General features: G+C 35.7%; 1 protein-coding gene across 3 annotated transcripts in view; it reads left to right on the top strand.

Annotated features, from left to right (window-relative positions):
• ALCAM (activated leukocyte cell adhesion molecule) overlaps positions 1 to 27447 on the top strand; it is a 210747-nt gene that overhangs the window by 151231 nt on the left and 32069 nt on the right. For all 3 annotated transcript variants that reach the window (XM_049105325.1, XM_049105324.1, XM_049105326.1), the window contains exons 2-8: positions 1622 to 1722; positions 5458 to 5677; positions 11948 to 12012; positions 13258 to 13345; positions 13806 to 13988; positions 23308 to 23435; positions 25214 to 25346. In XM_049105325.1, the coding sequence (XP_048961282.1) occupies positions 1622 to 1722; positions 5458 to 5677; positions 11948 to 12012; positions 13258 to 13345; positions 13806 to 13988; positions 23308 to 23435; positions 25214 to 25346 (918 nt within the window). The remainder of the gene's footprint in view (positions 1 to 1621; positions 1723 to 5457; positions 5678 to 11947; positions 12013 to 13257; positions 13346 to 13805; positions 13989 to 23307; positions 23436 to 25213; positions 25347 to 27447) is intronic.

Genomic DNA, 27447 nt, shown 5'->3' on the forward strand with positions numbered 1-27447 from the left:
TGTGTTGAGAAACAATGTGATTTCTTAATTATCATTAATTTGCATATCTGCAACCACATATCTAAGCTGTCACAGTTTGTATTTTAACAAGGCTAAGGAGTCCGTGCCTTCATTTACACTCTTTTCCCCTGCAATGGTTTGAAGTTAAAAGGAATTAAAGTTACAGTTAATGGAAACACTAAACATTTTAAAAATTATGGAGGTAATTTTTTATTATAACAATGAACATACAATAAACAGTTTTGGTAAGCCACTTGTCTCCAATAGCAAGTGAAAATCACATTATCATGACTTATACTTTGCATTTCTTATTTTAACAATGTTAAAAAGTGCTGGAAATTAGTTGTTCTGTGGCATATTTACATGAAGGTTGTGTTTCTTGTAATGATTTCGTTCACTGGGGCAAAAATTGCTTTTAAAGGGAAGGACCTTCCTCAGTTGACAGAATTTTAAAATAGGAATTTTATTACCTTTTTGTCCTTTACCAAGGTTAATGATTTTTATCCCTGTATCAAGTTTTCCTCCGCATTGTGATTGATGGGTAACAGTGAAAGCTGGTGTCCACTGTCTTGTTTCCTCAGAAAGTCATAAAATGGTATTTATGTGTAAATGGCCTTAGCTTTGCACTTCAGCACCACCTGCTGGACAAAATATCTTGTTTTCCCCCTCTACAGTTTCAAATACAATTAGCCGGCATGATCATATTCTGTACCCAATAATGACATATCCTAAAATATCTGAGACGTTTCCTAAGTACTATTGTCAGATTAAACACCTGAATTTTTTAAATGTCATCAATATATTCAGATTTTATTAGTATGTTGCATATGTATACTACAGATTCCCATCTTGTTAATGTTTTATGCCTAATTAAAATGAACACTAATATATTAAGCATTGCTACTATAAAATAAGCCATGTTCCTACTTATAATTAAAATTTAGTTGTGGTCTTATGTGTATTAGCTTATTTTTTAGTAGTTTTAAAACATTTTTCCAGAATGAAAAACACATATATTTAAAGCTAGTTTTGAGAAACTTAAGTATGTTAATCTTCGTGTGGTCCCATATGTCTATGACATGTAGTATATATTTTTTTCTATGTCATATGTGGTTAGGAAGAAAATACACTTTCAGATTCCACTCTATTCCTTTGCAACACACACTTGTCTCTTCCCTGGTAAACCTGAGGGTCTATAAATTTGAAGTGTGTGGCATTCAAAGGCTTGGTAGCTAAAGAAGAGTTGTTGATATTTAAATAGGAAACATGTTCTAGGTTCATACTTTTTGTAGCCATTTAAAATGAAATTATAATAGATAATATTCATTAAGGCACACATCCTGAGGCGCCTGGGTGGCTCAGTGGTTGGGCGTCTGCGTTCGGCTCAGAGCATGATCCCTGGGTCCCAGGTTCAAGTCCCACATCGGGCTCCCTGCATGGAACCTGCTTCTCCCTGTCCCTGTGTCTCTGCCTCCTTCTCTGTGTGTCTCTCATTAATAAATAAATAAAATTAAAAAACAAAAGGCACACATCCTGAACTGAAGTTATTTGCTTAGTTATTTTAAGAAAACACTTAACATCTCTCTCTCTCTCTCTCTCTCTCTCTCTTTTTTCCCTAAAGGCCTTGGATGGTATACTGTAAACTCAGCGTATGGAGATACCATTATCATGCCTTGCCGACTCGATGTACCTCAGAATCTCATGTTCGGCAAATGGAAATATGTAAGTGTGACCTACTTTGACTTGGCTGATTACCTGTAGTTTATTTATTTATTTATTTATTTAAAAATTTTTAGATAATATTTCTTCTGTGAGTAAATGTAAATTTCAAATCAACATAATGCCAATATTCAACTATGGGTACACATGTAGGAAGGTAGAATTATGTGTTGAATATCTCAAAAGAGTAATTCCTAAGTCTTATATGCGAAGTACTCTTTTAAAATAAAGCCAATAAACATGTAATTCTTAGATCACATTATTCTGAAAGATTTAACCTTCAATGTTAGAGGCAGAGGAAAAGGCAAAGTTCCAGAGAAAAATCAGGGGTGTGTAGAACAGAGCTGAGTGGACAATGGCAGCCTTTCTCCACATACTCATGTTCTGTTTGGTGTGGCTGTTTCAGAGGCAAAATACACCCCCAGATAGATATTCATTGGTAATTTGTCTTTAGCATTAGAAGCTTGTTTCTAGTGTTGTCTTAGAACTGTATTGATGTCTCAGATCCTTTTTACATTTAACATTCTTCATTTTACTCATTTCTTGCAGAGAGCAAATCATACTTTCTCAGGTATTGAGACACAGATGGGTCTGGAAATGGAGGGTAGATACCCAAGTAGATGGATATGGGTTGGATAGGTAACATTGACCAAGAAAATGTTTCAATTTAATTACAGAAACTAACAAAAGTTGTCTGTGTGGCATGGTTTCCCAATGCTCAATTGCATGAGACTCATGGGAGTTTGCAAGCTTAAAGTAGACATAGGCTTCCTTGAATCCAATGGCAGTTTTTCCCAAGTTCCTTGAAATTATTAAAAGGTCTTTGAAAAGGAAAATTTTAAAAAAAAGGGTTTTGAATAGGAAAAAAAAATCTGATAGATACTTTTTGAAAACTTTCATTAGCACAGCACTTCTCAGAGCCTTTCGTACACTAAGATGTATTGTGAATTCTCTATGCTTGATTCATTTCATAGTTTTGTTTTGTTTTTTTAATCACCCAACTTTTTCTCTCAAATATCTGCAAGGACAAAATGGAAAACACACTTCAGGAAATGTGTGTAAGGTTTCATCTGAGGAGAGCGTAGAATGCAATCCTTCAAAATATTGATGGAATGAGCACTGGGTGTTACACTATATGTTGGCAAATCGAACTTCAATAAAAAAAAATAAATAGATAAAATGAAATGGGAAAAAGAAAAAAACCACCAAAAAACAAAATATGGGTTTTTAAGTCAGATCAACATGTTCTACTCTATACTTGCTATGGGATGCTGGACAAGTGAAGGAATCTCCATTTTCTCATCTATAAAAGGAAGTGATAAAAAGAATCTTCCTTCAGTATTGTGAGGGTTACATGAAGTAGTTGATAGCGGAATATTGACCTAGTGCTTAGCACATGGCCCTTGTTACAGCTCTGGGGCCCTAAATACTCCTGCTTGTGCGAAGGTCATGTGAAGGTAGATAGAGGAAGCAGGTGAGGTGGCGCAGCAGTCGCCTGCACTCTCTTCCTGATATCTAGTGCACTTTGGGAATTTTGAACTATTTCTGATTTACTATAAAAGTGGAAGTTAAGGCCTCTGAGGACAAAAGCTAATCACACCCCTAAAACTCCAAGTGAGACCACCACCTGCTTCACCTGTTGAGTCGAACTTACTGCCAAAATGAATGGAACACAGATGGTGAAAACCTTGTGATCATAGACATTCCTGATGATAATCCAGGGAATAATTTTCACCTAAACTGAATTGATACGGTAGTAGTGGAAACAATAACGGCAATTTTCAAATTCTTAATTAAGCAAAAAGCTTCAGCGATAAACTGATGAGATACATTTGAAGTACCATGTGCTCTATGTCAATTTGCAGACATAGTATAGAAGCTCGAATTTAATGAAAGCTGAAAGGCAAATGGTAAGTTTGGAAAGATTGAAAGGGGGTAAATACAGAGCAAGGATGGGGCAACTAACAGCTACCAAGAGTGGTAGAGTGAAGCCATAATGGAGCCAGACTGCAGAGCTTCAACATTTGCCCTGCCAAGATACACTAGCTGGACCTTGGACAATTTATTTAATCAATTCTGTCCCTACAGCCTGATATGTAAAAGGATCTCATATTACAACTCTAACTTAGGGGCTCATTAGGAGTGTTAAATCAGTTACTATAAGGAAAACCCAACGAAAGTACCTGGCATATGGTTACGTGCTCAAAATTTAATAACTGTTATTTATTGTTTAAGGGTCTGAAAACAGAAATCTAAGGGACTCGTTTAACATACTTCTCACAGTGAAAGGATGATTGAGAGCAAGGATTTGCATTGTAAACCTGTGAAAAAATTTAGAAAATTAAGAAGAATCCTATTGATGTATTCAGATACTCAACCAACTAAAACTTTTGGACCCTAAAATTAGCTCAGTAATCGTCTTGACTTGTGGTTCTATGACAAAATACCATAGACTAGGAGGCTCCAAAAACATCTCTTCAGTTCTCAAGAGTTCTGGAGGCTGGGAAGGCCAAGATCAAAGTGGTGACAGGTTTGGCTCTTTGTGAGCATCCTTCTCCTGATTTTTAGACAGCTGCCATTTTGCTATGTGCTCACATGACCTGTGTTTTCATGGAGAGAAAGAGAGACCTCTCTCCCTCTTCCTATAAAGGTTCTAAACCCATCATAAGGGCATCATCCCAGTACCTCATCTAAACCTAATTACCTCTCAGAGGCACCGCCTCCAAATATCACCACACTGAGGGTTAGGGCTTTGACATATGAATTTGGTGGTGACATGAACAGTAATAAACCTTAATAATTTTTGAAATATAACTCCCCATGGCCCCTTGAAACTTGCCACACATTTTAAAATGTTTTATCATATTTTATTTTCTCAAAGGCCTTGTGAGGTAAGTAGAAGAGGGACTGGCTCTTATTTTAGATTAAATTGCTTATTAGCTAAGAGAATTTTTGTGGGAGCAAAGGAAGAGATGAATTATATGTCTCAGGCTCTTGGCAAAATTGTTCATACCAGATTATATTTTATTTTGATAATAAGTTTTTATATGAAAGCTCTTTGAGCTATGTTTTATGACTCAGATAGCAAAACTATGGATTTTAGTGATTAATCTGATTCTGTTGCTTAATGGACATGATTGTTTCACAAGGGCAAATACTGTTCCTCCACGAAGACGCATTAAATTATGTTACGAGTAAAGGTCAGCTATGTCAGTTTTGGCTGAAACTGAAAGGTGTGGACATTTAAAGTATGTGAATTAAAGTAATGAATATGCAAAAGATAACTGCCCAGGATTTCCAAATGAGAATTTGCAGCCCACGCATATGCTTGCTGTGATGGTTAGCTGAATATCACTTTGTGCATCTCGGTGTGCGTTTTCATCTATTTTTTTTTCTTTTAAATTAGCTACAATGCCAGCCCTTGTTGGTTTCAGAACAGTCACTGATTCTTCCCTTGGGATGCAAGAAAAGTTCAGATTCCAAAGCTACTGTCTTTCCATTTTCACATATTTGACCTGATACCTGTAAAAGAACTTACAGCCTCTCCTCTTATGAAGAGTAATTTTCTGTAACCAAAGATTTATATGGGGCTCATATCCAAAATTAATTCTTTTTGGACAGAACTATAAATATTGGTGGAAGAATATGGCCAAGAAATTTTATTTATTTATTCTGGATGTGATCCTGAAACATCTGAATATGCTTGTTTTTAAAATGTATTGTTATTTTAATTTTTAGGAAAAGCCCGATGGCTCCCCAGTATTTATTGCCTTCAGGTCCTCTACAAAGAAAAGTGTGCAGTACGACGATGTACCAGAATACAAAGACAGATTGAGCCTCTCAGAAAACTACACTTTGTCTATCAGTAATGCAAGGATCAGTGATGAAAAGAGATTTGTGTGCATGCTAGTAACCGAGGACAACGTGTTTGAGGCACCTACAATAGTCAAGGTGTTCAGTAAGTAGTCTGCAGTCTAACTGCTAAGTGGGATTGATGGCTGGTACTAGAAAATGTTCTGTAGAAAGAAGAGTGAACGCTCTGGAGTGTCTCCACAGCAGGCGTTCCTATAAGAGGACTTCTAACCATCTTCACTCCGCTCATGCATGCTGTCAGTGAGGAAAACAAACCCCCGCAATTCAAATAGGAGTTTTGCAGCAAGGAACTAAAAGAATATTCTCTGTTGTTTTGTTGGGTAAAATGTCCTGTGATAAGAAGTATGTCTAAGTGAAACCTGGCAGGTGTTCTTTCACTTTCACTGGCATGTGCAAATAAATATTCTGTGATATACACATAGCTAGGTGATACATACATGTAGTCAGGCATGTCGTGCATACAGATGTATTAGGCTGAACCATATAAAATTAATAGTTTGATGTATAACAACAATAAAATACAGGCAAATCCAAACCATCTTATGACAGAGAAATCTAAGCTTTTTATGTGTGTGTGTGTGCATGTGTACATATACACACACACGTGCACACATGCACACACATTTATATCCCGGCCTTCTTCAAAGTGTTCAGTTGGTTTAGGAAATTGCCCCCAATTAAAAAAAATCACCATACCCTGAATGTGTGTGTGAAATACATCAAGGGGAAAAAGTAGAGTAGGGTTAGAAGAAGAGAAGTCAGTAGCAGAAGCTAGGAGTAATTACTGTAGTCATTATGGCAAAGTTACTTTGCCAATGATAACATATAGTTAATGTTACTGTGCAAAGAGCTATGCTAATGAATGACTTGAGAAGTTCTAATTAATACATTTTATCTTTTAATATTCAAATAAAAAAATCCCCACCTCATGTTACATCATAATATATTAGAAATTATAGGGAGAAAAAAATAGGTCTCAACAGTTTCAGAATGCTAGTCTTTTTTAACTAGGGAAGAAGGTCTCACTTTTCAATTTTTTCCCTCTGCTTTCTGATAACTTGGTAGCACCTAGAAATTATTAAAATAAATAGGGAAGAAAGAAGCCCAGAGGGCTACTATAGCAAACAACCATGGATTTTCCCCATTTCTCTTGTAATAGCCTATGCAACTAAGTGGAACTTTCCCTTAAGTATTTATATAGATTTCAAAGCTCCTATGGGCTCATGACATGGATTCAAAGAATGCTTGTGCTGTCAAAGGAAACCTTTGTTCTCCAGAAGAACCTTGTAAAAGCATATTACATGTTTCAGCTGATTACCTTTCAGCTTAGAAGGCACTTTCCAGAAACTATCCACCCTTCTCAATCATTTTATGAATCACACCAAATTCCAAGTGTTTGCCAGTCATGCCTTCCATTAAATACTCCAAATAATCTGTATCCTTTATTTACCAATGCACCATTTTTTTTTCTTTCTTTCTTTCATTTCGCTTTGATGTTATTGGGAAGATGGATAGTGCACTCTTAGGGACACTTTTTGTAAAGAGAACAACCAAAACAATTTTTTAAATTAGGCCATGATGTCATAAATTTAAGTATGCAACAAGAATGTAAGACAGTAGGTAGAGATTAAGTCATAGCACCCCAAAGGTTGTATTGATTTGTCATTGTCAGGTTTCTTTTTCACTGTGTTAAAATTATCAAATATCATGCTAGTCTCCCATAAAGTTTAGAAAATCCAGGTTGTTTCCTTCAGAAGAGTCATTTGTGACAATTTTCAGGATACACTTCAAGAAAACACCATACAGCAATCTGAAAAAAAGCAAAAAAAAAAAAAAAAAAACCAAAAATACAGTTGGTCTACTTTGATAAAAATTTGTAAGCTATTTTGGAATACAGGGGATTTCTATGATTTTGAAAACAAACTCACACCCCACATACTGGCAGCACCCCCGACCCCCTTCTCTTTTGAATATTGTTGAAAACAAAGTGATTCTCAGAAACAGAATTTGCATTCCAGGCTCCGGGCCAGGGAGAATTCAAATAGACAAGTTACACACTCTCGAAAAGCATTTTATACTAGAAACCGTGGGACCCTCCAAGTCCAATTAAATGAACAGCACAGCTCATGATAAGGAAAGTGTTTGCAAGAGCATATAGGGGCTTTACTTTAAAAAAAAATAATAATGAATTTACTCTGGGCCACATTTTGTGAAGCAAACAGCAGCTGTGACAGGGAGACTTTTATTCTGTGCATGTGTATATTGCAGTCACTTAAGAGTTACTAGGCTCATCAATCAGTCCTCTGTTTCCTTCTGTCGAATCACCTAGCAACACGCACTGTGTACTACAGAATCGAGTATGGTTGACGTGAGCTAATCCCAGATCAGCTTGCTGCAGAGTGCCATCCTCATGGGCAAACTCATACTGTTTTTATTCAAACTGGAGGCCATGACTGATGACTCTGTTACCTCTGGTGTAGGTTTGTTTAGCTTTAAACTATACCTCAGATACGATAGTCATGCCCACAAAGCCACCCAGATTCAAATAAGTCACATTCTTTATTGCCACAAGTACAGCTTAAAAAAAAAAAAGTCATTGAATGACATCAGAATTAAACTGTGTTTGCATTTAGTGTACATTGGAAGTTAATAAAAATATTCAGAAGCAACAGTAAAGCCTTTAAAGTTCCCTAAGATTTATTCCAGTCATTGTGCAAAGGTTTCAGAGCTCAAATGGGTTCCCAGATTGCCAGCTGGCTGTCAGTGCTGTAACAGAAAAACCACTCACTGGTCATCAGAAGACCTGGCTCTGTTATCCCTGGTGCTAATTTCTGACCTTGGGGAAGTTTACTAGTCTGGAGCTTCTTCTCTCAACAGTAAAATAAGTGCTTCAAATTGGAGAGTGGTTTTCCTACCATGTTCCTAGGATCCTCTGGAGGAGCTACTGAAGAGGGGCACTGCTTCTGTTAGCTAGCATTCCACTCACCTGATATATTTTGAAGTTTTTTCACAATAATTCATTCAGGGGGAGACAAAAGGGGAGAACGGCCCCAGCTCTTAAAAAGCGTTTGAAAACCACAGTCTAGAGCTAATCTGTAAATCCTCTTGTGTTCTAGTGTCTGTGACGTTAAAAGGAAGTCTGTTCCTGTGACACAGAGTCAGTGTACGTTTGGACCAGTTCTTCCCTGAGTGATGGGCAATGCTGGTTGACTTCACACCCTTATGTTAGAGCTTCCATTTGTTCTCAATGTTTTGTAAGAACTGAGCATCCTTCCGCTCACCTTCCCAATGAAAGTTAATCAACCTGGAAGGATTTTTTTTTTTTTTAATCAAGGAAGCAGAAAATGACCTATTTAACAAATGAGACCTACATAATAGATTTTCTTTTTATTCTTTTGATATAAAAAAATACCTTTCTTATGAGGAAAATAAACTATGATTCCATGTCAACCGTTGTTTACTTAAAATACATCAGAATTTATACAAGGTAATGACTGACAAAATACTGGGAGGAGCATTCATGAATCAGTGTAACCAGTCCCTTTTCTTGCCTTCCTCTCATATCAAATTGAACTATCCTGTGCGTGGTTTTGGTAATACACTGTACATTGTGGGTGATAAAGAGCAATTTTGCCCTCATCTCTTCATCCTCAGCTGGCTTGACAAAATTATTTTCATAATGCAAATAAATGGTATGACTTTTCCTTTCAATTCTATGCTTGGTTATGAATCCCTGAATTATATTAAGGCATAATTCATGTAAAGTTTTTTTTAAGCACTTTAGAATCGATATGCAATTTTGCTAAAATAGTACGTGTCCTCTTTTATGGTCCTCCAACTAATACCCATTGATTGTTGCAAACTAATATGAGAGAAAATTACATACAAATATCTTGTGGATTGAAACAAAAGTTTGGGGGAAAAGAACTCAAAGAATTGCAATAGGTATTACCATTACTTCCACAATAGCCACTGTGATTCTCTTCTAATAAAAAGATGAGTTACAGTGTAAAGAGGCCTAAACTTTAAGCATTCTTTCAGCAGGTTTCTGGGTTTTCCACAGTTTCATTTTTATTGAAAGAAGTATAAATTTTGGAAAGTATTTATGGAAGAAACATATATATAGCCATGTGTAAAGGACCAACATTTGTTACACACTGAGCATTTATGATCTTATATTCACTGATGATACATCATAAGGTTTACAAAGCAGAGGAATATATATATTCTACAGAAGAGGAAGTATGTGCCCAACTATTTTGGTATATGGTTATGGTGAACTAGAAACTAATGCAACTTAGCAACACTGCCCACCTACATTTTGTATTAAAAGCTTCAATTATTTAAAAAAAAAAAAAAAGAGCCTCAATTTTTTCAGATGACTCTTTAAATCTCTTTTTATATTCTAGGCATAGATGCTACTGAAGGGGAAACACAAACCCATTTGTTCTTTTTCTCTTGTTAATTTTGACTCTTGATTGACCACATAAGTTAATTTAATACCTTACCTGTCTGATGCTCTCAGAAAGGTATCACAAAATACTTGATTTTAGTTCCCAGAGAACTTTGGCTCACTTACTTAAGCACCAAGGATTTTCATTTTGTTTAAATATTTTGGATACATCTCTCAAATGTTTTAGATATTGGTCTTAAAACATAAATTCAGAACAGAATTTAATGTTTCATCAATAATTCAGAGTTGTAATTGTGAACATTAATGGCATTACATTAAATTTATGATAACACTAGTGCTTACTGATACGTGAAGGCTTTAGTCCCCCACCATATGTTTCCCAGAAATTGCTGTTTATTTTGATTTTTTGGGTCAGTTTTTAATAATTTTTTGGTCACATCTAACAGTCAATCAGGTGTCACTTCTTGTTTGTGTTAATGTAATTGTCTCTATTATACTTTTCTATTCTTCTATATTTCATTTTTCTATCTTTCTTGTGTTTTGTTTCCAATCTGTATATTTTTCTAAATATATATATATAATTATTTTCTAATAATCCATCTTGTGAAAATTGAATTAGAATTATGTTTCTAGAATTAATAGTAAGTAGGCTCTCCTATGATTAAAGGGTATATGTTGAACACATAGGAGGCTTTACTATTATTATTCATTGTTCCAATTTCTCATATAAAACAATTGCAAAAGGGAGACTGACTCTCAGTAGTAACATGAAGAAGTTTACATATTTTTTGCTTACAGTCTTGGTGATAGCCATTTCGTTATTCCAAAACCTTTCTGTCTTCATCCTTACTTTCTATAATGGTCTGGGTAGGCAATGCATCTGATAATGGAATTCCAAATTGAGTAATAATTATATAAAAGCCAATTTAGTCTAGTTTGGTAATAAAAATTAACGGTATTGGAGCTCGTAAACAATGAGACTATGAATGAAAGAATAACTGATTGTCTTTATTTGTTTATATGAGAATAGAATAGTTTTGCTCCATGAGATCCACAAAAATCAATGACCAAGAGGCAATATCCATTTTCTGGGGACCAATTGTTAGAACTAATTAAAAAGTAAAAAATCCGTCAGTGATAGATAACTAACAGTGAAGAATAAATAACTTAAAATAAGTTTGAATAATACCTTGTTGCTGAGATTTTTAACCAGTTCTCCCTGAAGACTCTCTTAAAATGGATGCTTACAGAACTTCCTATATTTGAAATGCTTCTGCCCATTATCTCAGTCCCAAATTTGAAGGTTTTCCCTACATTTATAGTTTCATAATATGACTTCACCTTAAACAATAAGGTTTGTGATACACAGAAAAATTGAGCTTCTATTTCCCTTAACTCCTTTTAGTCACCACGATTTCAGAGCTGTGATTCTTACATTTCAGTGTGCCTGAAAATCTTGTAGGGAATTTGTTTTAAAAAGTAGATTTATAGGACTTACCCTGGAGATTTTGCCTCTGGCCAGAGGAGGCTCAGAAATTTATGCTTTTAATAAGTACCCCTTGTGGATTCATTTCTTCATTTAAGTAGCTGAAGTTGTATGTAGGTAGAAAGTACACATGATAACCAATTGAAAATAATATTTATATTTAGCATATTAACCTCTGTTTCACTATCAAATCCATATTCACTGCTTAGAAAGCTTTCAGGACACATTACCAATATTTTCTACAAAGGAGTAATAAGCATTTAAAATAGCATTTAATATAATAAAGCAAATATTTGGAGGGAGAGGGCTAACCAGATTTCTTAATCACAGATTATATGGGAATGTGTTCTTTATTTTACTGCTTTGAATAAATGAATTATTTTTCTATAATCCAAATGACAAATGTCCTTTTGTTCCTTCATGTGTACTTAAAACTTTTCTCTGCTTAACTTTAGAGCAACCATCCAAACCTGAAATTGTAAGCAAAGCACCTTTTCTCGAAACAGAGCAGCTAAAAAAGGTGAGAACTTTTTTTTTTTTTTGTTTTTGATTTATTGCCTTCACTTGGCTTAATGTTAAATGTCTTCTCTTAGCCTCAGATGCCAGGACAAATAAGATAGACTTTGCTCTTGTAGAGCTGACAGTGTTGCAGATGCCAATCGGAAAGTCTGCCCAAGTTAGAGTGGGAACACAGAGGAAGATTTAGTCATTTCTGAAGGGAGAAGAGAGGAGAGGAAGGAGAAAAGCATAAGTCTTCCCTGTTTGAATGAACTGAATGTTAAATGGAGTCATGAAAGATGAGTAAGTTTTCTCTGAACCAAGGATAGAAAGACTTTCCGACAGCATGAAATAATATGATGTGAAGGAGAATGGCATTTTTAAGAAACATCACATTATTTGCGTTGCTGGAACTTTGTGTGGTAAGACGGGAGGCAAGAGACTGCAGTAAAAGATAAATTTGGAGAAGTAAATAGAGAAGCTGGATTATGACAAGCCTTATGTCACGGAGGGAGTTTCGACTTTATCCTCTTGGCAGATTAAACTATTGAAAAGTTGAAATAAAGATGTGAGAAGGTCAAATTTGAACAATCACATTAAGAGGTGTGAAGAAAGGCTGCATCAAGAGGGAACAAAGCTGGAGTTTATATTTGGGTACATCAATTGTCTAATAATCTTATTTTCACCAAGTAAAATAACTTAATTTTCCTTTGTGGATAAAAAAGAATGCAAACAAGTTAAAAGTTTTTTGAATCAGATTAAATTTTACTGCGTAATATTATTTGAACATGCCAATATTGAAGTTATAACACATTTGAAGAAAAGCGGTGGGAATTGTAGATTTGGTAGGTATATGTATCTAAAATGTGTATGTTATGAAACCGGAGAGGCAGCCTTACCACCATTATGATTCTTGCATGCTGAGATCTGTGAACCATGGCAATCGCCAGCGTAATGTAGTTATGTTATTTAGTTAATGTTAAAAATGAATAATGTCAAAAAGAATTTGGTAATGCTTTTAAACAAATGTGATTTTATTAATAGTGGCAGCATCTCTTGCATATTTTTAAGTGAGCAAGACCATAATTTTAAGTACAAGACATTGTTTTTAATGCAAGAGACCACGTATTCAGTCCACAGTCAATGCTTGGGTAATGAAAGGGCCAGGAAACCTTTGGAGCAACTGCACCCCCTGAGGAGTCCAAATCTTTCAAATTGACAACCACTGACGGAACCAAGGTGTCCACATTTTCTCTTCATTTTGCAGTTGGGAGACTGCATTTCAAAAGACAGTTATCCAGACGGCAACATCACATGGTACAGGAATGGAAAAGTGCTGCAACCCCTTGAAGGAGGTGGGTATGAAGTGGGCAGTAAATTCAGATGACCTATTCTGACTTTCTCTTGTCCTGGCATTCCTTAGACTGTCCTGCATCTAAATGCGATGCCCTCTTTGATCTATGGCTCTATGCTTTGTTCCTTTAAGTAACCATTAAGTCATTAAGTGATTTTTTTAAAAACATCATTTTAGTCCTTGTGCAGAGGAATCAAGAGCAGAGAAAAATTATTTCTGTATATGGCATATTCTAGAAGTTAATTAAAGTGAGTGGGAGATAGGATTCCAGGATTCTATTTCTGTCTATGTCTCTGATTTCATGGTTTAGGAAAGACATTCTACCTCGGTACATGTCAATTTTCCCTCCTGTTAAATACAGTAAGAAGGACAAAACCACTTCTCAAGGTGTTGTGACATTTAACTAAGGATTGTGATTTTCCAATGAAAAATGCTATCATTAGTATTCTTATTTTCTTCAGTGGTAGTCTTAATTTTTAAAAAGCAAATGGACCCGGTAACTCAGCTGTATACCATGACTTCATCCCTGGAGTACAAGGCAACCAAGGCTGACATACAAATGCCATTTACCTGCTCTGTGACGTATTATGGACCATCTGGCCAGAAAACAGTTCAGTCTGAACAAGCAATCTTTGATATTTACTGTGAGTAACCCAATATGTAATTATGCAATTTTAATGTCTTAAGAGTATTCGAATGCTTTAACCTTTCAAGTCCGAATCCACATGCTCTTTGGGCTTTACTTTCAACCTCCCTTTTTTCTTCTGCAGTTACTCAAATAATCTGTTTCTCCTTTGGAAGACCTATAGAATAAATGCTTACCCTATCTTAGGATACCTTTTACTTTCCACTTTGTCATTTCTGCACATCTCTTCTGCACATAAGCTATGAATTTTGTAGGAGTTCAAAATGCCATCTGATTACTTTCTGAATAAGGACAGATGAATCGAGGCTTCTGACTGATTGGTCTTCTAGATAGGGGACTTCCATTTTAATGGAAAAATTTATTTTAATAATAAGATCAATTGCATAAGTTTAAATAGGATGCTGTATTCTGAGACATTTTGGTTGACTTTATTTCATAGATTTGAAACATAGAATATCAGACTAAAAAGGAACCTTCTTGATCATCTGACCTAACTCCATTATTTTACTTAGCAGTAAAGGGAGAACCAGAGACGTGCCGTAAATTAGTTGGAATCCTTTTCTGCAATGCCATTCTCTTTCCTATAAGACAGGTGCCAAGATTCAGAGCAAACAGGCTGACAGTCCAGGCACAGCACAATCAATTTCTGTGTCTTTCTAGAAGAGTAGTTAACTACTTTAACTCTCAGTTTTCTTATCTTGAAATGAAAAAATAGCTCAGTGTTGTTATGGAGATTAAGTGAAATCACAAATCTAAAATAACATCCTATATTGTTCATTAAATTCTTGTTATTAGGTACTATTTTTATTATTTATTATTATATGATCATTATTATTACATAAGCATAGAACTAGAGATATTGTTTTTGGAGAAATGCAAGAAAGAATTTCTTTATTTTAAAAAAATGAATCAAAACTTCTTACAATACTGCCTTACGTAGTAAAATAAGCGAGTACTTCTACATGTGTTCTGGAGAAAGAACAAAAATGCCAGTTGAACCTTTGTAGGGTTTATCTCCTCTACATTGCTATTTTGGTTCCATATAGTGCAGAACCTTATATAAGAACAACCTGAAATTCCACTTTCCCTAACAATAAGGGATTGTTGTGCCTTCAACTTTGTATATAAGTTCCAACTTATATACTGACTTAAAAGTGAGGATTTAAAGTATTTCATTCCATACACCTTACTAAAAATCAAATTATTATTTCTGTACGTAAAGGCACAATTCTGTCCAGAAATGTTCCACTGGAAATACACTATCTTGGTGTAAGTGCAAGAGTAAAGATAGGAAAGAGTATCAAGATGAACAATGAGGACTGGGAAACTGGCTTAAGAAAAAGAAGGAATGTATGTTATCAGACACAACGGGTTGGGTAAGCAGAAAAGTCCTCGAATGAATAGGAAGGAAATGATTTTATTTTGGCTGGCTGTGGAGTGCGTTTGGCACAGCTTTTGAGAAGGCACAATGTATGCAGTGCTGGGCTTCATGGTAAAGATAAAAAAGTGCTGAAGACAAGAGTTCTGACATTCAGAGTTTAGTACTCCAGTAGAGAAATAAGATACCTACACCAGGAGGAAGTGGTCAGTGCAAGGTTGCAGGTGGTAAGTGACACTCAGAACGCAGTGAACAGCCTTGAAAGCTCAGATGCCCGGGGGCAGTGATTGTCAAACTCTTTTGTGTGCATCAGAATTGCCAGAAGGACTTAGAACACAGATCGCTGGACCCTGCTCTAAGTTTCTCATCCAGTAGTTGGCGGAAGAGGTATTTATAACAAATTCCCTGGTGATACTAATGCTGCTCATCTGAGGACCACACCTGGAGAAGCACTGCTCTGGGTGACTCCAGGGTGGAGAAGGAGGGAGCTAAACAGAAAGGGCAGAGGGTACATTCAGAAGGAGGACATTTGGTCAATTCATCTTGCGGAAGATGCACTAGTCCTTCCTTACCCTATCCAGTCCGTAACGAAGCGGTATAGAATCTGGCTCTTTAATTTTTATGCTTATCTGATTCTGCCTCTGACACTGCCTAAGAATATGCCACCATTCTTCATTGCCAGTATTTCCGTGATTTCCAAAATAATATTCCTTTCTGTTCACTCCAAACTGCCCTCCAAGTTGCTGCCAGAAATATCTTTCTAAAAACAAATGTGACCACGTTAGGTTAGTGCTATGATGAGAATTCTTTAATAACTCCCCAGATCTCTCAGATTAATTTTCACACTCCCCCTGTTGTTTTTTTTCTCTTCCCAGTTTTTATTTAAATTCCAGTTGGTTAACATACAGTATAATATTAGTTTCAGATGTAGGATTTAGTGATTCATCACAACACCATTTGCTCATCACAACTGCCCTCCTTAATCCCCATCACACATTTAGTCCATCCCCCTCCCCACCTCCTCTCCAGCGACCCTCAGTTTGTTCTCTATAGTTAGATGTCTGTTCTATGGTTTACCTATATCTCTTCTTTCCCCCTATGTTCATCTATCATATTTCAGAAATTCCACATATGAGGAAAATTGTATGGTATTTGTCTTTCTCTCACTGACTTGTTTCACTTAGCTTATTACTCTCTACCTCCGTCCATGTCATGGCAAGTGGCAAAATTTCATTCTTTTTTATGGCTCAGTAATATTCCATTATACACACACACATATAGTAATATTCCATTATATATATATAAATAACATTATATATTATCACTATTATATATTATATAATGGAATTATATATAAAGGAATATATACTACTGAGCCATATATTCCATATATAATGGAATATATACTATGTATATATATATATATGGCATATATATACCATATATATATATGCCACAACTACTTTATCCATTCATCACTTAGCGGACATTTGGCCTCTTACCATAATTTGGCTATTGTTGATAGTACTGCTAGAAACATTATGGTGCATCCCTTCAAATCAGTATTTTTGCCTCTTTTGGGTAAATACCTACTAGTGCAGTTCCTGGGTTATCAGATAATTCTATTTTTAATTTTTTGAAGACCTTCCATACTGTTTTCCAAAGTAGATGTACCAGTTTGCATTCCCACCAGCAGGTAAGAGGGTTCCCCTCTCTGCATCCTGGCCAACATTTCTACTTTCCTGTGTCGTTACAATTAGCCATTCTGACAAATGTAAGGTGGTATCTCATTGGAGATTTGATTTGTATTTTCCTGATGATGAGTGATGTTGAATATCTTCCCATGTGCCTTAGCCATCTGGATGTCTTCTTTGGAAAAATGTCTATTTATGTCTTCTGCCCATTTTTAAACTGGATTATTTGGGTTTGGGGGGGTACTAAATTTTATAAGTTCTGTATAGATTTTAGATACTAACTCTTTATCAGATATGTCATTTCTGTATATCTTCTCCCATTCTGTAGGTTGCTTTTTAGTTTTGTTGATTGTTTCTTGTGCTGTGCAGAAGCTTTTTATCTTGATGAAGTCCCGATGGTTCATTTTTGCTTTTGTTTCCCTTTCCTCCAGAGACATGTCCATTAAGAAGCAGTTATAGCCAATGTCAAAGAGGTTGCTGCCTGTGTTCTCTAGGATTTTGATGGTTTCCTGTTTCACATTTAGGTCTTTTATCCATTTTGAATTTGTTTTTGTGTACAGTGTAAGAAAGTGGTCCAGTTTTATTCTTCTACATGTTGCTGTCCCATTTTCCCAACACCATTTCTTGAAGAGAATTTGTCGAAGATTAGTTGACCATATAGTTGTGGGTCCATTTCTGAGTTTTCTATTCTGTCCCATTGATCTATGTGTCTTTTTCTGTGCCAGGACCATATTGTTTTGATCACTACAGCTTTAATACAGCTTGAAATCCAGAATGGTGATGACTCCAGCTTTGCTTTGCTTTTTTAAGATTGCTTTGGCTATTCAAGTCTTTTGTGGTTCCATACAAATTTTGGGATTGTTTGTTCTAGCTGTAAAAATGCTGGTGTTATTTTAACAGAGATTGCATTAAATGTGTAGATGGCTTTCGGTAGTATAGACTTTTTAACAAATATTTGTTCTTTCCTTCCATGAGCATGGAATATTTTCTGTTTCTTGTGTCATTTTTAATTTCTTTCATGAGTGTTGTATAGTTTTTAGGGTACAGATCTCTTACCTCTTTGGTTAGGTTTATTCCTAGGTATCTTATGGTTTTGGGTATGTTTATAAATAGGATCGATTTTTAAATCTCTCTTTCTATTGCTTCATTATTAGTGTATCAAAATGCAACTGAATTCTGTACATTGATTTTGTATCTTGCAACTGCTGAATTCATGTATCAGTTCTAGCAATTTTTTGTGAAGTCTTTCAGGTTTTCTACATAGATTACCTTGTCATCTGCAAATAGTGAAAATTTGACTTCTTCCTTGCCAATAAGATGCCTTTTGTTTCTTTTTGTTGTCTGATTGCTGAGGCTAGAACTTCCAGTATTATGTAAAATAACAGTGATGTTTGCGAGTGGATGTTTCTCTTGCTTCTGATCATAGAGGAAAAGGTATCAGTTTTTCCCCATTGAGGATGATATTACCTGTGAGTTTTTCATATATGTCTTTTATTATGATGAGATATGTTCCTACTATCCCCACTTTGTTGAGGGTTTTTATGAAGAATGGATGTTGTAGTTTGTCAAATGCTTTTTCTGCATCTATTGAAAGGATCATATGGTTCTTATCCTTTCTTTTATTAATGTGGTGTATCATGTTGATTGATTTGCAAATATTGAACTCTGGCCACCCAGGAATAAACCCCACTTGATCCCAGTGAATTATTCTTTTAATGTACTGTTGGATTTGATTTCTAGTATTTTGTTGAGAATTTTTATGTCCATATTCATCAGAGATATTGTCCTGCAGTTCTCTTTTTTTGTGATCTCTGTTTGGTTTTGGATCTGGGGTAATGCTGGTCTCACAGAATGAATTTGGAAGTTTTCCTTCCTTTCCTATTTTTTGGAGTAATTTGAGAAGAATAGGTATTAACTCTTCTTTAACTGTTTTGTAGAATTCCCCTGGGAAACCATCTGACTCTAAATTTTTGTCTGTTAGAAAATTTTTGATTACTGATTCAATTATTTTGCTGGTTATTGGTCTGTTCAAGTTTTCTATTTCTTCCTGTTTCAGTTTTGGTAGCTATATGTTTCTTGGAACTTATCCATTTCTTCCAGATTGCTCAGTTTGGTGGCATATAATTTTTCATAATATTCTTTTATAATTGTATTTCTGTGGTGTTTGTTGTGATCTCTCTTCTTTCATTTGTAATTTTATTTACTTGAGTCCTTTTTCTTTTTCTTTTTTCTTTTTTTTTTTTTTTTTGATAAATCTGGTTAGTGGTTTATCAGTTTTATTAATTTTTTCAAAGAACTAGCTCCTGGTTTCATTGATCTGTTCTACTATAATTTTTTTTGTTTCTGTATCAATGATTTCTGTTCTAATCTTTACTACTTCCCTTCTGCTGGCTTTAGGTTTCATTTGTTGTTCTTTTTCTAGCTCCCTTAAGTGTAAGGTTATTTGAGATTTTTCTTGCTTCTTGAGGTAGGCCTGTATTGCTATGGACTTTCCCCTTATGACTATTTTTGCTGCATCCCGGAGGTTTCAGACCATCATATTTTCATTTTCATTTTTTTCCTTATATTTCTTTATTTCTTCTTTAATGTCCTGGTTGGCCCATTCATTCTTTTATAGGGTGTCCTTCCAATTTTTTCCTTGTGGTTGGCTTCAAACTTCATAGCCTTGTGGTCAGAAAATATGCATGGTGTGATCTCAGTCTTTTTGTACCTGTTGAGTCCTGATTTGTGATCTAGTACGTGATCTATTCTAGAGAATGTCCCATGTGTACTTGAAAAGAATGTATATTTTGCTGCTTTAGTATGAAATGTTCTGACTGTATCTTTTAAGTTTGTCTGGTCCAGTATGTCATTCACAGTCATTGTTTCCTTGTTGATTATCTGCTTAGATGATCTGTCCATTGGTGGAAGTGGACTTTTAAAGTCCTCTACTATTAATGTACTATTACCAATGAGTTCCTTTATGCTTGTTATTGTTTACTATATTTGGTGGTTCTCACAATCATTAGATCTTCTTGTTGGTTAGACCCCTTTATTATGATATAGTACCCTTCTTCATCCCTTGTTACAGACCTTGGTTTAAAACCTAGTTTGTCTGATATAAGAATTGCTATTCCAGCTTTCTTTTAACATCCCGTTTGCATAGTAGGTATCTCTCTATACCCTCACTCTCATTTGTAGGTGTCTTTAGGTCTAAAATGAGTCTCTTGTAGGCAGCATATAGATGGGTCTTGTTTTTTTTATCTGATCTGACACCCTATGTCTATTGATTGGTGCATTTAGTCTATTTACATTCAGATTAATGATTGACAGATATGAATTTAGTGCCATTTTATTACTTGTTTTGTTGTTTCTGGAGATTTTCTCCATCTCTTCCTAGTATTTGTCACTTTTGGTCTTTCTTTCCCTCTCAAAGTTGATTTTGATGAGAGTTCTCTGTGCTTCCTGGACTTGGATATCTTTTCTTCCCCAGATTAGGGAAGTTTTCAGTGTAATTTCCTCAAATAAACCTTCTGCCCCCTTTTCTCTCTCTTATTCTGCTGGGACTCCTATGATACAAATGTTATGTTTGATAGAGTCCCTGCATTCCCTAAGTCTACTTTCGTGATCCAAGATTTTTTCTTTCCCTCTTTTGTCTTTTTAAAAAATATATCTTATTTATTTATTCATGAGAGACAGAGAGAGAGAGAGAGAAGCAGAGACACAGGCAGAGGGAGAAGCAGGCTCCAAGCAGGGAACCTGACGTGGGACTGGATCCCGGGTCTCCAGGATCACGCCCTGGGCTGAAGGTGGTGCTAAACCGCTGAGCCACCCAGGCTGCCTCTTTTGCCTTTTCATTCCCAATTTCAATACACCTCAAATCCCTTGCAGCCATGGTCCTGCACTATGTCTCAATCTTCATCATTTCACTCTGTCTTTTACAGTTCTGTTCTGTTTTCCAGATTCCTCCAGTAGAATTCTACTTATATGCCTATCCATTTGCTATCACTACCTTACGTTTGTTTTCTAGCAAACATTTACTTATTCTTTAAAACCCAGCTGTAGCATCAATTCCTACCAGACACTTCGCAGTCTCATGCAACTATAAGCTACCAGCGATCACATCATATGCAATTTGTATGTTGTTATAGTCTTAATTGCTTGATGTCATTATAAATATATTGAAAGCTATGCTGTTTTCAACTGTGTAACTTCAGCACTTAGTGCCAGCACAAAATATATATTAACTAAACAAATGAATATATGATTGGACAGTAGATAAACTGAACAAATGAATATATGATTGGACAGTGGATAAATGGAGATGGGACAAAGAAAATTTGAGTAGACTCTTGCTTATTATGTAGTGGTATAAATGGAGTAGTGAGGTATAATTCTCACCTGAAGAGTTCAAGGCAATCATGGATATCAGATTAAGAAATTTTTATTTCAATCTTCACATTGTAATCTTCAAAACATTACTTCAGAATACTGATTTAGAGGAAATATGTGTGTGTGTGTGTGTGTGTGTATGTTCATATATATGTTCATATATATATTTCATATATATATATGAAAGAGTAGAATGAGAGACTAAGTTTGATGGCAATGTTTCAGGTGTAGCCTGGACTATGGAAGTTTTAGTGGGAATAAAAGGGGAGAATCAGACACAAAACATAACATTAACCATTAAGACTTGGTGACAGAGTGGGTAAGAGAAAACCAGAATAATACCTGGAAGAATGATTTACTAATGAACAGAATAGAATTCTGCGAAAAAGTCAGGGCAACAGGAGAGCAAGAAATGGTTAGTTTTGTTCGAGGCATGGTAGTTGGACAGCTAGAAAGTTACTGTTAAAACTCAAATCTCTCTGATCTCAGTGTAGTTCTTCAATTCTCTAATACAGAGCAGAGCCTATTGAAAGGAGACACAGAGAAGGGAAGTTTTGAAATAAAGCAGGAAGTCAGACAGATTGTGATCCTAGCTGTTCTGGTGTCAGCTTTGATTGAGTAGTCTTGCAGTGACATGCAACAGGCCAAAAACAGTCAGTGAAGGACTACATAAAAGAGTGAAGAAGGAGTAGAATTGGAAGGCCAGTGGGGGATAAAAGCCAGACTTTATTTACCTTCCAGCTTTACTGGGAGCTGGTAGTCAGGGAACTACCTCAGGGAAATTCAGAAAAACTAACAAAAAGTATATTAAACCAATCACTGTTTAGCTTCAGAACATTCTGGGCAAATTGTCAGAGAGGCCCAAGCATGAAGAAAAGGCAACCAAGCAATCTTTACCAACCACTCAAATTTTTTCTGCATTTTGATCCTAAAAAGATAAATAAATGATAGCAGGAGATAGGAAAAAAACTCTGAATCTGCCACTTATTTGTTTTATTAGCTAATTAAAAAGGAGATCTTCATAGATTATTATTCTACTCTCATTCTTATTTTCTTTTTCTTATTATCCAGCTATATAACAAGTATATATATGAGAAAATGGGTCATTTAGAGTTGCCAATACCCTCTCCTCTTATTTTCTGTTTGCTAGATATTGTATCCAGCCTTTAATTTCTTTAGTGTTCTACCGTTAGCAGTAGCCTCTACTAAAGAATACCCTTTAGCTCTATTTTCTCCAGAAAAGTGACCAAAATGGAATGAAGGTTGTAGCTTGGCTCCAATGAATAGAACAGAATTACAATACATTTACAGTCTGTTGATTGTTTATAAGGATCTCATTCAGGTCATGGGGTTCATCTTTTTGAAAACTGAACTATTCTCCTATATGCCAAAAAACTGGCTGGCATTGCTTAGCTCATGTCTCTTTTTATTTAATATAAGGTATTATTATGTAAGATGAGTGTAGGGGTGCCTAATAGTTTTAGCTACTGTGCTGGCTGAGCCAGGCTTTCCAAACTGTGAGCTTCTTGTAATATAGTTAAATGTCCTTATAATGAAATCATGCAATGGGATTGTTCCTACTGGTCTTTTACACATAAAATAATTATGGTCATTCCTACCTCAGTTAAAGACATTTTGCTAAGAAGAAATTGGTTTTTATGTAACAGGGTCTCTTTGTAGTTTTCTCTAACCAAGATTAGTACTTGGTATAGCAAGTAGCTATTAACTTCAATCCTTCTATAAAAGGATACATTTAAGTAATTACCATTACTAGCTTCTTGAGAAAATTGTGTATAATTTAGTCATTTATATTGTATGTACAGAGTAATTTGTACTTGATGAAAATGGTTAACTTGTGTCTGTGACTCTTGCAGATCCTACTGAGCAAGTGACAATACAAGTGCTGCCATCAAAAACTGCCATCAAAGAAGGAGATAATATCACTCTTAAGTGCTTGGGAAATGGTAACCCTCCTCCTGAGGAATTTTTGTTTTACCTACCAGTAAGTGCTTAAGGGTTATTACTTGAACTAGACTACTATCATTTTGTCCTATTGTGTAGCAGCTGGCTGCCATTAAGAATTGTATGTACTTGGGAAGCTTAAGAGAGAAAGGTGTCATCCTTGGGGACAAGGGATACCTGTAGAATGTCTTTTGATAGGTTGGGCTTTCTCATTTTGTTTTGTTTTGTTTTGTTTTTGCATCTAACAGTGAGCTTGCCTTTTTTCTCAGTGTCAAGAGATTTCAGGGAAAAAAGAAGTAAAAAGCTGATCCTAGGAAACCATAATTACAAAAACTCAAGTTTTCATTATCCAGATAAGCTATAAGAATATGTTCCTTCAAAAACAGATAACTCTAAAATGAAGAATGATGATTCCAAATCTACCCACAGTGCCTTCCTGAACACATCTCTGAACCTCCGAAGTAGGACCATTCTGTTGCTCATTACATTTAGCTTGATAGAATAAAGCTAGGGGCTAGATCTTGCTATGGTATATGGTCTTGAAGGGCCCGATCCTCAACTTTTATCAGTGTGATAGCTGAAGGGAGTGATACATAGAGAAGATAATTTGGAACATTCCTCTCGGATGTGTTCTAGATATCATGGTAGTATGGAGTCAGACTAGGAGAGAGCTGTTAAGGACACTTGTTTACTCTCCCGGAGCTCTTCCCAGGTTTGTGTATGACATAACCTTCCACTGAGAGAAACCATCTACTATATATTGCATTTACCTAAGGGATATGTTTACAAATGTGCCCCACTACCTTTCTCAGCAACATTTAAGAATATCATCTACTGCTTTACTTAGAAGACTAATATAGCTGATTCTTTTAGACTTAAATGTCGGTAGGAAATGTTGTTCCTCCCAATAAATAATAGTATGTCCTTTTTTTTTTTAAGATTTTATTTATTTATTCATGAGAGACACAGAGAGAGAGGCAGAGACACAGGCAGAGGAAGAAACAGGCTCCATGCAGGGAGCCTGATGTGGGACTCGATCCCAGAACTCCAGGATCACGCCCTGAGCCAAAGGCAGGCACTAAACTGCTGAGCCACCCAGGGATCCCCAATAGTATGTTCTTTGAACAGTACGTTCAAAAACATACTGTTTTTGTTCCATATGCAAATGAACTTCTGAAACTAATTATGTTTCTACTTTGGCTATCAGGGATGACAGTCAAATTTGTGTCTTAGCTTTAACAACAATATCTGATGATTATTTTTTTGTTGTTGTTACTATATGTTCCTAGTTCATCTATATTCTTTCTATTCTTAGTTTTTCTTTATCTTCATTCTTTTTTTTTTTTTTAATTCCCCCCAATTTCTTTCTTCCTTCTTCCCCTGGCCCTTTTTCCCTCCCTCCCGCCCTCCCTTCCTCCCACCCTTCCTTTCTTTTTTTCCCTCTCCTTTTTATTTGGATTTGTGGCATGTTTTGTTTTATGCTGCCTCAGATCTTTTTGTTGAATTAGGCAAGACATGAATATAAAATGAGATATTAGAATTTTTTTTAAATCTGCTTTAACTCTCAAGTTTGAGCCATGCTGTCAATAGAATAGATGCCATCAGTACCATGTTTATTAGCTCCTCAAATTTCTTAGAACCAAAATTGCAATTATTTTTCCAGAAATCAGACAACACAAACTCTACTCTCATTTGTCCAACCATAGAAACAGATTCCTTTTTTTCTGACATAAGAAAATGCTATTTTCATCAAGAAATATAACTCATCTCATTGTAGCTACCTAGTGTAATCATCTGACATTTTACCTCTATCAAAAGGGACAGCCTGAAGGAATAAGAAGCTCAAATACTTACACGTTGACAGATGTGAGGCGAAATGCAACAGGAGACTACAAGTGCTCCCTGATAGACAAAAAAAGCATGATTGCTTCAACAGCTATCACAGTTCACTGTAAGTCACCTTATTCTGCATTACCAACTTCACTTGAAAGGCCTCTAATAGTCTAACTTGGCTGTCTTTTCAAATAAATTGCAACTATATTTTTCTTAAATACTGTGGTTTCAATAGACTTACTGAAGTGCATCAGAGCAAACTCAGCTTTGGTTCAGATTTACGCTGCAACATTGAAATCTTGAGTGGATCTAATAAGTGCAACTTTTGGCAGTTGGTAAACTTCCTTCTTCTTTCTAAATGTCTTCAATTTGTGGTATCAACAAAATATTCACATAGATCTTAAAGAAATTACTCATTTTATTTTTTAAGGAAATATTTAGATATCTTGAAGTTCACAAGGTTTGCATTTGCCCCAGAAAGAAGTATAGATTAAGTACCTTTTTTAAAAAAAGTTATTATTATTACAGAATAACATTAGCACACAAAATTATGTAGACTCAACTTTTGGAAGCAGCAGAGGTAGAGACCAATAAAAGCCATTTATTGGCCTCTTTATAGAAGAATAGTATAGAAAATTTCTGGAAATAGACCTCTTCAAAATCACCCTACCCATACCTATTTATTAACTTTTAACCTGCTTTTGATCTCCAGATACTCTAAAAGTTATATTTAGTCTAGTGTGATAGGAAGAGAGATACATCTTTTTTATAGTTTAAGTCCTTTATTTTGTAATTTCTGACAATCTATGTTCGTGATGAACCTGATGCATTATGGAAATGGGGAACTAATTTGGACTGTTCCCCAGTGACACTAGAATTTACAGAGTGTTTAGGCAAATGTCAGCCTTGCTTACAGGTATAGGCCAAATGTCCTAGGAATTCCTTTGTACCCAGTAGTACCTCTAGACATGCTCCATTGCAATAAAGTTTCTCTAGATCATGATCTGCTCTAATCCCATTGAGTATGAAGGGTTTCTTTGTTTCAAAATTGAAAGAGACTAGAAATTGTTTTGAGGAAATGGTTCTGAATCTCTCATCTGACCTATAATGCTTGGAAAACATATAGGAGAGGAGTTAAAACTTTGAGGGAGATACAAGGAGATACATTGGGGAATAGAGTAATCAGAAGGTTGCTTTTGAGTGTCTGATGTTGGGAGCACACCCTGGGGAGCCTTGTAAAAATAGCAGACTGTTAAGAAGTGTTCACAGCCAGGCCATTTCTCTCTTTGCGCCATATTCATGTTGTATAGATCTGAATGTGTCTGCCATCAGGAGCTGGCTAGAGAGAAAACAGTGATCTCTCAGGATAAAAACAATGCTGCTTTTTATCTGAGGACCAGTCAGCCCTGGGACCATTTAACCAGCCTGTTCTATGACTTAAAAAAAAAAAGAAAAGAAAAGAAAAGAAAAGAAAAGAAAAGAAAAGAAAAGAAAAGAAAGAAAAGAAAGAAAAGAAAAAAGGGATGTGAGAGAATATAACCAGCAGATAGAATTTCCTGGGAAGGAACTCTCTGATATCATTGTCCATGAGATTTGTGGGCCAATAACCAATAATCCAGTGTTTGAAGATGGTACAGTAAGCCTGTGTTTGAGAGATGCCAACTACTTAGGACCCTAAAGGAAAGGGCCCTTATTTGTATCACTTACAGTTTCAGCAGGGAGGGAGAGTTGACAGAGTGACAAGGCAAAAGACTTGGGTGCAGCCACATTGTCCCTCAATGATCAGCTGTGATCAAGAGAAACAAAATTAAACAAAAGTATGTTAACAATTTAATTGGATTTCAGTGCACTTAATTGGATTTAAATGCTTTCTGGTTTTGAAAGGTAGACTATAACATCGGGCTTTAAGGCCTATATTTCTCTTTAAAAGCTGAAATAAAGATTACAAATAAATGAAGATTCTACTCTGAATTACATGAAATGGAAACATAAAAATCCTATTTTTTGCCCATTTATCCTTGATTGCTTGTTTGTTGTCTGAAAACAAGATTTGTCTCCTTTCCATAGATGACTAAAGGGAGTGGGGATAGAGAAGCAGCAAGCCACACTCACTCCTGTTTACAGAACAGACCCCCTCATCAGGGCTCTCCGCCCACCGATCCATAGTTGCTGATGAAGCGTCTGCTACTCCTCTGGCGATTCATGCACGGATAGATTCT

This window comes from Canis lupus, chromosome 33 (assembly GCF_003254725.2).
Source record: "Canis lupus dingo isolate Sandy chromosome 33, ASM325472v2, whole genome shotgun sequence".
NCBI lineage: Eukaryota > Metazoa > Chordata > Mammalia > Carnivora > Canidae > Canis > Canis lupus.